The sequence below is a fragment of the Globicephala melas genome, chromosome 14 (genome assembly GCF_963455315.2).
Source record: "Globicephala melas chromosome 14, mGloMel1.2, whole genome shotgun sequence".
Taxonomy (NCBI): Eukaryota; Metazoa; Chordata; class Mammalia; order Artiodactyla; family Delphinidae; genus Globicephala; species Globicephala melas.
Window position 1 is genome coordinate 75,324,085 of NC_083327.1, and position 11,159 is coordinate 75,335,243.

Here is an 11,159-nt window from a genome sequence, read left to right on the forward strand (position 1 = left end):
AGCAGAAGAAAGAAAGGGGGCTTTAGAGCTGTTACCCCTTGAGGGACTTACAAAGAAAAATATAAAAGAATACACACCCTGGCCATTTTTTTTTAAACAAAAGGGAGAGTGACATTTTATTTTGTTGTCCATGAAATTGTTCAGGTAGCTGCATTTTTACCTTAAACTCTGATGCTAGGCTACTTTGAATTAAAAACCCACAAATAGAAATTAAGTGTTTATCAAAGTACTCCATAAATGCTTGCCAACTAGTTCTTTGTAATCACCTGTCAAGTGACTGTGCTGGAAATATTAAAAGCTGGTATGCATGTGGTGTGTGTTCAGGGATATATATAATTCCACACAGTGCAAGACTTTAAAAAACTGATGAATATAATGTTCAAAAAGAAAGAAAAAAATGAACTTTTGGGACTATCCAGTACGATAATTTTTTTTTTTTGGATAATTTGAGGTCATGTATGTGAAAATGCATTAGGAATTATGACATTTTTATGCTAATGTGAAACAGCAGTACTGCTACTATTCTAAGCAACAGTGTGTATATTACAGTATCTTAGAGGCTTTTTGAAAATTTATCCAGGGACTTGTTTCAATATAAAGAAAAAGTAGTAATAGAAAGAATAAGGAAAATTGTTTCTGGATGCTTTTAAAATTAGGATAGATCTCAAGAAAGATTAAGTCAGGATCTACATGAATAGTATAAAAATACAAAGGCTTTAGGGCAATTGGTGCCTTATAATAAAGGAGAATTATGCTTGTAAGCATATGAGCCTAAGTATTTGTTGCTTTCTGCATCTGTTCCTGCACCTAAAATTCTTATTTTCTGAAGGAATTCCAGTGACCTTGGCCATAACACTAATCAGTCTTTTATTTCATTGCTACTCATTAGAGATGAAAATATTTCACATTAAGCTTGGTACCGTTTTTTTGTTTAAAGAAAAGTAAATTTCCTCTTTATAGCTTACATCTTGAAGTTACTCACTATAAATTTATATAAATCAGGCATAATGACAATTTAATAAGAACTTCAATCCTATTCATCCCATGAGAATACTACTGTGACGTCCTTCAGAGAGCTTTGTGATTGCTCAGTCCTACGCCTAAGCCCTATAAAATGATGGGCTTTGAAATGCTGGTCAGGGTAGAGTGAAAAGCAGTTGCTGGCAATAGTAGCCAACCCTCAGCCAGCACCAAGTTCTGGTTCAGCTCTAAGGGCACGAGCACCTGGTGGAGACTTTGTCGGCCTCAAGGGGCTTCAGCACCTGAGACAGCTCTAATATTCTCCTTGGAACAGAAAGCTCCCTAGGAAAACTACTGAACAAGGTAAGTGAAAACTTTATCTTTCTTCTTTTTTTTCTCCCCCTGCCTCTGGAACTTTTCTCAGGATCTATTGAGTTTTTCTTTCTCTTGAAAAAGAATTTTACAGTGTTCCTCCTTTACAACAACAAAAATACAGGTTTGTAAGTCACCTGGTAAGTATAGAAATGCCTCAACTTCCCACATATGAATGGGTTTTCTGAATTCTTTAGTTGGAAAATGCTTTACCTTCCTTTTTCTTTTACTCAGTGCCCCTTTAAAAATAATGTGTTAAAGTAGGGTTTTGGTTTTTTTTTTTTTTGGCTTGTATATAAATTTTTGACTGAAGGTTCAGTGGATACATTTGTTTTGGAAGTTTCAACTTGTTTTTTAGTGCTGTTCTTTCTATTTCATATGTTAGTTATGTGAACTTAAAAAGCATTTATTTTCCTCTTTAAATTTAAATGCTGTGAGTTTTACAGACAGCACAAGAAACAGACATCAAACTCCTAAATTTCTATTTAGAAGCTATTTAGAAATGGAATGTGTAAGTGTATTAGATGTAAAAATATACAGGCTTTGTATTTAATATATTTTTCCTTTTATGGCAAAAATTATTTCAGTGGTAATATGTGGTTCAATGATTTTTTGTATTAATTTTCACTACTAATTGAGTTAGTTTGTTCAAAACCAAACTCTTTATGGAGATTAAGCTCCATGTTAATTGTAACATCTACAATTAAAAGAGGAAAAATGTATATACAAAATAATTTTATAAGGATATGTACATACATATATACATACATTATTAAATAGATGACACTCCAGTTTTATATTAATCAGATACTAAAAACTTAGAGTAAAAGAAGAAACTTTAGTTTCTTGAAGTTGTTTCCTTAGTTAGAAAAAATACTAGACATGGATGTTACAACTCTGTTATAAGGAAATTGTCCCTATAGTTGCTTCCAGTACTGTAAGAGTATTGCATTCAATATATGCTTGTGCCTAGTGAGAGACAGGCAGCAGTTGAAAAAGATCCTAATTTTTATTCAAACACCATTCACACACACAAAACCCTTTTTGATTTAAAAAGTAATCATATTGCAGTTTAACTCTTTCTGTATGATGAAAATTACTTTTTCTAAACTCTGCAAGAGCCTTAAGACATTACTGCTAGACACTCAGAATGACCTTACTGGAACATCTGTGGTTGGACAAGCCGATGTGCTTCTCTCCCCTTTGAGGTGCAGAGAGATGGAAGCGAGAAGCAAACCCCAGCTACTCCTGGTCCTGATATTTTTCAGCGTGCTTTTCTCACAGACCCTGGCATGGCCTCTTTTTGGAGCACCTTCTGCTCTAAGGTAGGTTCTCTTTCAATTCAGACAGTTGAACATTCCTTCTCCATGGAAATATGAATTTCCTATATGTTATTTTGGACAGCTCAATTTAAAACATTAGGTATTAGTTATTTAAATCTGTTGGTTGACATGTTAAGCAAGTTTTTTTCAACTTCAGGTCCACATGATTATTCTGAGTCTTGGAGTTCACTCTCAGGGCCAGAGAAACAGTGTCAATGACTAGTTTTATGGGTAAGGTAGATCACATTTCCAAGCAAGGCAGAAGGAAGGTTTGATTTTCCTTTCATTTGAAGCCAGTTTTAGATGAGTAATGAGCTATTCCCCATTGTCATCTCTGTTCAGTTCAGTTTCTGTTGGAAAAATAGGTGTCTAGTTGCCTACCTCATTTTAGTTCATTTTTTTATCATAATGTAATTTTATTTCATGTTCATAGAGAATGACAATCTTTTATGGGATTATGTACTTTATATGTTCCCTTCCCATTATCATCAAGAATAAGCAATTGGTGATTAAGAGGACTGATTTGGAAAAATGAACTGATCCCAGGAAGTAAAATCTGGATTTACTCCTTCATACTTTTATTAAAGTGAAAATTTGCAGCATTATTATACTTTCTATTAGTTCATCAACTAATTCAAAATTGGGTTTAGTTCATTTTTAAGATCAGTCGGCAAATAATCATAAGATGAGTAGTTGATTAGTGGAATATGCATAAAATCATGTTGGACAGATTAGGCAGAATCAATTTGTCAATATTAAGAATTGTGGGGTAATTGATCTACTGAGACATCCTCCCCCAATGAATGAATTTTAAGGGACTTGGTTTTTTATCGTAATTCCTTAGTTTTACTGCTCTCTATATTGTGTTTCATATTTCAAGTTCATACAGTATAATAACTCACATTTAAAGCTTTATCTGAAATAAATTTATGCTAAGGAAGGAGACAGTAAATGGAAACTACATTAGTTTCCTTCCAGTTTACAGGGACTACTATATCTAAGCACAAATAATCACTTCTTTGCTTATTTTCTTATTCCTAATTCTTTGTTCAAGGTAGGCTTATGCTCAATAGAGTAAATAATCTCTTAGCTGTTAGTGGTTCTCTGTGAAGTCTGTTTAAAGCCAGATCATACATTGCTTTGATAATTAAATAGAATGAGTCTATCTGAATGGTTATATCACAAGAGATGAATAATCTCAAGAATGCCGAAGTTCGCATTGATTGCTAGGCTTCATGCTCAGAGAGGGCTGCTTGTTACTGTCTACCAGCTACTGCCTCACCAAAAAATACACAAGTGCCCGGCAGGCAACACACTCCTTAGAAGTTTACCCCAACAGTGAAAATATGCACACACATAATTTTAACAGTGTGCTGGTGTTCAAAATTTGCATGCATTCACAAGTATAATCATATTCCATGTTTAGGCATGTCTATGCTTAGTCTCCCAGTAAAGCATTGTATATCCCTTATTAAAATTGTGTTACTATGTAAGAATTGAAACAAAAAAGCTCGACAAAATTCATTGAATTTGAGTAACTATTCAGAGATGGAGAAAGTCTTCGGACTTGGTCAATACATAGAAATACATCACACCAAGGTGAATCTTTGAAACAACGTTTAGGGACTTAGAGAAGGAAAAATAGTTAGTACTCAGCTCTTGAGAGATGTTGAGACAAGTAATACTGACCATCAACAAATACATGAATTGCTCCCAATTTTCATATTGAATATAAAAAATTTTCCAAAGTTTCTATTTTGCATAAAATCTTTCTACCTGTGAACTTTGCAAAGTGAAGCTATTGCCAAGGAAGTGTACTTTGCTTCATGCTCTGAAAGACTGAACTAAGTAGCTCTTCTGGTACATAAAGCCTGTAAAAGTTGTATGGCATGTATTTTATGGGGTAAACAGAAATTCCACTATTTATACTCTTGGAAACCATAGAAGCCATTAAATCAATTATGCTATCCATATATTGTGAATGGGTGATATATCCTAAGATTTTGAATAACTCATTTCAAATGTTTGTAAAACCATAAGCACTAGCTTCTGAGAAATGAATGTATTATACTTTACAGTATTTTTTCCTAACAGGATGGGTGACAGGATACCTTTTGAAGGAGCAAATGAACCTGATCAAATTTCATTAAAAGCAGACACTGACGTTTTACAAAATGCATTAGCTGAAAATGACACACCTTATTATGATGTATCCAGGTGAGTCCATTTTTATTGTTTTATTTTAGAAAATGCTTTTTTGAAATCTAAACATCTTGTTTTTGTGTCACCATAAAGTTACTCTCACAGCATTGCGCTACGAGTTTCCATGTGTCATGGCTTCATTCAGCCTGATTTGTTGAAGCTCTTGCTGCTGTACATGATTTTCATGCAGAGAGGTTGTAACAGGCCAGGCTGAGCAACTCATCCACTTACATTCTGTTGCATAAATTTTTAACATCAGAAGGTGTGCCAATTCTTGTAAAACTATAGCATTTATAGCATTCAAGAGTTTCACCTCTATGTAAAGAAAAGGTGTCTAATAATAAAAGCTATGCATTTCACAGAACCATTTGTCCAGAGCAGCATTCCAGTGTAGACAGGGTAACTCTATACAAAAGACAAAGCAAAAACTATTTCTCATTTGGATGGAAAATTTGGTTGATATGCTCTGTGATTCCTTCTATCTTAAGGGATTTTGTTTCCAAATATTTTGGCAGAAGAAATAGCAAAAGGCATAAGAGGATTTTTTGCTAAAATCAGGAGAATTTCCCTTTGCATATAGCTTTATTCAGAATAGAAGAAATAAAGCACCATAAATAAATAGAAACTAAATATATTTTCCCACCAGTATTTCTTAGGAGAGAATTAGTTTTATAGGTTCTACCAGAGAATATTATTTTAATATTGAGATATGCTTCTAAAAAAGCTAATTTCTTTAATTTTTCAAACTGTAGGGCTGGAAATATAGATAAAAGTCATTAGAATAAGTCAATAGATTATATTGTTTATTGGGTTGTTGGAAAACCTCCTTTTGGATTTAAGTTTACATGAGGAGCTCTCAAATAAGTTGATGTTTCTTTTGTATCTAATGAGCCAAAATGATATTTTAGCAAACTATTTACAAAATAATGACTATTCTTTCTTCCTTGTTTCAGAAATGTCAGACATGCTGATGGAGTTTTCACCAGTGACTATAGTAGACTCTTAAGTCAACTTTCTGCCAAAAAGTACCTTGAGTCCCTTATTGGAAAACGAATTAGGTAAAGAGAGTTTTTTATTTTTTAAAAACATGTTATGATTATTAAATTTGACAATGATATTTTCACTGTAAACAACTAATTTTCTTTATTTGAAATGGATAACTCTTGATAATGTTTAATTTAGTTATCAAATAATTTATATTCTTCAATAAAATGTACCAGGCCCATGGATTAAGAAAAGAAGTTTTCCTAGTAATACCATACTCATTGGCTCCAGACACACTTGTTTTTCTTAAATAATAATCATTTATAAATCTGCAAACAAACTGAACTAGACACAGTAAAAAATAAATAAGACATAGTACAAACTGAAGCAAATTTTAAGGTTAACCTTAGTGTTTGTGTTTTACTTCCTGCTCAAAGCAAACATTGGAAGATTCTGTCTTTAAATGGCCAATAACTGAATATGTAGAAGATACTACTCAGAGTGGCATAACTTCATAAAGAAGTATTTATTTTTTAAAGAACTTTTCCTTCCAATGGCAGAACACAACTTCAAGTAGTCCCCATTTTTTTTTTTTTGATAAATTATTTGCTCAGTTAGGACAGAATGTGTCTAAAGGCACTCCCAGTAAAGGCCAAAGTATGTTGGATTATTCCTTGCTCCCCTATTCTTAGGCTTAGATGCATTTTTCTTTCAGTCTTTTTGTGATAGAAAATGAGTTGGGTGTTGGAATTCATTTTTATCTGACTCCAAGAAATTCAGACCTTTGGTACCTTTATCATTTCTTGTTAAAATTATTTGGTCTCCTTATTCTCTTGTTTCTTAGCAATAGCATCTCAGAAGACCAGGGACCAATCAAACGCCACTCAGATGCAGTCTTCACTGACAACTATACCCGCCTTCGAAAACAAATGGCTGTGAAGAAATACTTGAACTCAATTCTAAATGGAAAGCGGAGGTAAAGAAACAGAGAGCTTGCTAAAAGGAGAAATTGTAAACGACTTTCAAAATAGAAGCTGCATATGGAGATGTCTCTCTCTCTCTAGCTCTGAAGCAGTAGTTCTCAACCTTGGCTAACATTAGACTACCCTGGAGAATTTAAAAAATACTGATGTCTGAGCCTAACCCGAGACCAAGTGCCAGGAAACTAGTGGTTCTAGGGATGCGGCTCTAGACCCTGGTATTTTTTAAGAGTTCTCCAGTTGTTTCTACCGTGCTTCCAGGGTTAAAAAGGATGACTGTAGAGACATCTAGTCTGAGTCTGGGAACAGGTTTTATCAAAAGTGCTGATTTTTAAAACATGAAAAGGGCAGTCAACTAGCAATTTGGTACCACATGGAATTCCCTTTACCTGCATATATAATATCTGCATTTTACTGAATTAAACCATGAATTATTTTGTCTTCTCAGATTCAGTAAAACCTATGTCTCTCCGTGGTGTGTAAATATCGGAGCACAATATATAGGACATGTGGTACTCTCTCTTTTTATTCCAATTATTTTTGTTTAGATGGTGAGTATGAAGGACAATTCTGTTCGGGTGAAATCAGGCAAGATGACTCTTTGCCCACCAGATTATAATTCTGTAAGAAAACTTTTAGACACTTGAAGATTGAAGAACCATTCATAGGTAATGACTCACCTGAAGGAGAATTGTTTAGCTCTTAGTGCACTTTACAGAGAACCTCGAACAACCTGGGTCACACATCACCTCTCCTTTAGAAGCTTTCTCATCCAAGAGCCTTAACATGCACGATTCTCTCTTTCTGGTCTGCAGCAGTGAGGGAGAATCTCCTAACTTTCTCGAAGTGATAGAAAAATGATGACAAGTTCTTTGGAGCAAAGCTGCTGACAGCTTCCCAGTGGTGAGTATCACTGTGCGTTATTATATTCTAGTAGCAATCATCTAACTATTTAAGTAGGTAAGAGTCACTTGGTGAAAAACATCTTAGAGTTCTCTCAGTGAGACCTCATCTAAGAAGGACGCTTCTATCTGAAGTGGACCCCAGCTTAGTAAACAGCTTGAAACGATTCATGCATTGTTCTGATAGCATGAGAGAGAAATCTCACAATGTGTAAACAGTTTGGTATCTCCTAGCTTCCACAGACTCATTCCTATCCTTCTGATGAGATATGAAAAAAGGAGACTGACTCACACTAATGAGAAAAACTGGCTTTCTCTTTGATAGTCAAGCCATGCTGCTTCTATTAATTTAAGGTCTAGTCCCGTGATTGACTATTAACGTCTCATTTAATTTAAGTATAAGGAAATACCATAAAATTACAGCGTGGTTCATTATTGTGAAAATACCAAGACAGTCTGGGTCTCACTGTGTTTCTTAAAACATAGTAAACCTCATGCAGCGAAAGTCAAATTTAGTTTATTTCACCTATGAAGTGAGTGTAGGTACAACGACTCTAATAATATTCGCTGTAAAATATTTTTTGAGTAGAGAAAACATGAATAGATTTTATCCTTTGTTAAGTGACAAGATTGTTATCAAAATTGTTTCTATGTGAACATGGATACAAGGCATGTTTCTTTCCTGAGTTACACTACTGTTTACATTAGCTCATAAAATATTTTTATAATGCTTGGTAAGCCTTTAAAGAAATTTTATAGCATCACTATATCAGGTTGTCAAAAATTTCTCTAAAGGACTCCAAATAAATGCTTTTGGTTTTGTGGATCCTATGGTTTCTGTAACACCTGCTCAACTCTGCTACTGTCACATGAGAGATAACCTGTAAGATACACGGTCAGGGGTGCTATATGTGCTTATTCCTCACCATGCACAGACATTTCAGAGAAACAAATTCCTCAAATGCTCAAAAAAGAAAGCGAGTTACATATAGCTTCTCGAAAAAATGTTTATAAAAATAAGGTTTTTCCAATAAATTAAGAAATACAATAGGCGCTACAATATAAAGGAGGATTAATTACTCTGTCTTTTTATGAGTTTCCATCCTCCATTCTTTGCCTTTTTGAATGGGTGATATTGGACAGATTCTTTTCACAGGAAGTTTTGTTGGTCAACCAGTTGTGAAAATTACAAATGGGTAATTATTTATGACTAATTAGAGAACCCCTTCACATTCTGGCTTCCTTTCCAACAATAAGTCCTTTGGAAGATTCCCTCTTGATATCCCCAAATGCTATCCCCTCTCAAAAGCTGCTGATGAGGGGCTAGGAGAAATATTGATCAAATGAGTGGAGAAGTAAATGAAAGTAAGAGGCTGTAAATAAAAATGTTTTCATGCTTGAATCACCATTACTTTCTTTTTCAGAATTCTTGAAGGAAAACGATAAGCAAAGTAATTCTATTTTGAGTTCTACATAAGTAATTCAAGAAAACAACTTCAATATCAAAACCAAATAAGATATGCCGTGTTGTGAATGTTGTGATTTATTTTACTCTGATGTAATAACTGTGATGTTTACATTGTAAATATTATTTGTGAGTTCTAAAATTTGTCTTTAACTCATGAGAATCCTGTGATTTCATATGCTGTGTATCCTTTCTAACAAAAATATATTTAATGATAAGTAAATACTAAGTTACTTCCAATTATATGAGGCTTTTTGGAAGGGTAGTAATAGAGCAAAATTGATGTGTTTATTTATAGGACATACTTAACTATTCAAAAGAGTAGAGCAGATAATCAGCACATCTAAATTGGAATGTTGAGCAGATAGGATGTTGTGTTAAATAAACTTCAGAGTGTCTAAGAGAATACCAAAAACAAAGAGACATTCTTCAAAAAAGATTTTCAGAAAATGTTGTAGGTTTCCGCATTCTTAGGCAGCATCCATTTTGAATGAGATTTTTACATCTCTCAATTTTGGATCTCTTATTGCCAAAAACTCTCTTCAGATCGAATGTTTCAGTTAAGGAGAATGGCCTCTACTTCTGACACCGGACTTTTCGTTTATGCTTGTGTTAAGTATGTGTAACACGTAAACTGAAAGGAACATTTGTTTTTCAGTGATAAATATTTTTTCCATAATCTCTCAAATAATGCTTAGGTCATATCAGCTTTCTTCAGTGAAAGCACTTTTGGAGAAACAACTATTTTTCCAAAATGATTGTAAGAAATTAAATATAGAAAATAAAGACCTTTGGTTATCATTGCATACACTTTCTATTGTTTTGATTCTTTTAAACGATGCAGCAGTACTTCATTTTAGCTCTAAGTTTCCAGGAACTAGATAGTTTTTGTGATGTTTGAGGTAGGATTATGTTTGATTTTGGGTGTGTCCTAAACTAACTGTGACTTAAATAAGAGAGAAATTTCTTTCTCATACAAGGCCAGAAGTAAAATGTCAAGGGTTGGTTTGATGGTTCTGTTCCATGAAATCCTCAGTAATCTAAACCCCTTCCAGCTCACCCCTCATTTCCTAGGACAAGGCTCTTTTCTTCATGATCCAAAAATGCAGCTAGAGATCCAGCCATCATACCCACATTTCAGGCAGCAGGATGGAGGAAGGGGCATGGAAGAAAAGGGAGCAAAGAGTACATGCTGGTTCTCTCTTAACTGCTATCTTACTTGAGTATAATAGAGTTCTATGGTCACAGTCATTTGCAAAAGAGGCTGGGAATTTTTTTTTCTGGATGGTCATGTGCTCAGCAAAAGACTGGGGTTCTATGAATACAAAACAAGGAAAGAAGAGATGCATGCAGGGATTTTTGAAACTCTCAGGCTATGCATCTTAAATTCTCACCAAAAAAGCTTAACGAAATGACAAGGAAAGTGGGGGTCAGGTAGACCCTAACTATTAATGACGAATCATCATCACAGGCAAAACTTTGCTTGGTTTCATTTGCTAGAATTAGAACAAATGACTATATAAGGAGAGACTAATCTAGAACTACTAGTAGTTATAAAACAGTTTACACAAGTTGAAGTGAATTGGACTATACCTTTTGTTCATATCTGATTCTGCAAATTATTAGATCTTTGTTAAATGACTTTTCTATGCAAATCACTGCAGTGAAAACAGAAAACGTCTAGATGTTATTTGCACACAAGGAGCTTATAAAGATCAAATGGGGGCATAATTGTAGTGCAATGTGAATGTGAATCTAAAGAGTTTTAATTTCATCTTATTAATGGCAATATTTTCAACTGATTTCCTGTTCCTTCAAGAAACATTTGTTGAATGACTATGATGTACTAGGTGGATATCTGAGAGATGAGTGTTCTGGGCATAGGCAAGAGCAGGTGCAAGTGAGGGAACAGTCCTGACACATCTGCACAACAAGAAAGGCAGTATGGCTGGAGCAGTATGAGCTGGAAGAG

The 11,159-nt window shown here is 34.3% G+C and overlaps 1 protein-coding gene across 3 annotated transcripts; it reads left to right on the forward strand.

Moving 5' to 3' along the window:
* The first annotated feature begins 1,107 nt into the window (after positions 1-1,107).
* On the forward strand, positions 1,108-9,986 carry VIP (vasoactive intestinal peptide). 3 transcript variants are annotated; one of them, XM_060283600.1, is made up of 7 exons: positions 1,108-1,323; positions 2,541-2,657; positions 4,749-4,871; positions 5,810-5,914; positions 6,685-6,816; positions 7,639-7,723; positions 9,147-9,986. In XM_060283600.1, the coding sequence occupies exons 2-6, from the start codon at positions 2,551-2,553 to the stop codon at positions 7,679-7,681; spliced, it is 510 nt and encodes a 169-aa protein (XP_060139583.1). In that variant the 5' UTR covers positions 1,108-1,323; positions 2,541-2,550; the 3' UTR covers positions 7,682-7,723; positions 9,147-9,986. The 3 variants fall into 3 exon arrangements, with proteins under 3 accessions (XP_060139583.1, XP_060139581.1, XP_060139582.1); XM_060283598.1 differs by having other exon boundaries at positions 1,111-1,323; positions 7,636-7,723; XM_060283599.1 differs by having other exon boundaries at positions 1,111-1,323; positions 2,547-2,657; positions 7,636-7,723.
* Positions 9,987-11,159: the final 1,173 nt, after the last annotated feature.

Excerpts from the sequence above, each read along its gene's own strand:
- VIP (XM_060283598.1), top strand. The coding sequence starts at position 2,551 with ATGGAAGCGAGAAGCAAACCCCAGCTACTCCTGGTCCTGATATTTTTC. Across the intron at positions 2,658-4,748 it reads GGAGCACCTTCTGCTCTAAG|GATGGGTGACAGGATACCTT; the intron begins GTAGGTTCTCTT and ends TTTTCCTAACAG. Across the intron at positions 6,817-7,635 it reads ATTCTAAATGGAAAGCGGAG|CAGTGAGGGAGAATCTCCTA; the intron begins GTAAAGAAACAG and ends TCTGGTCTGCAG.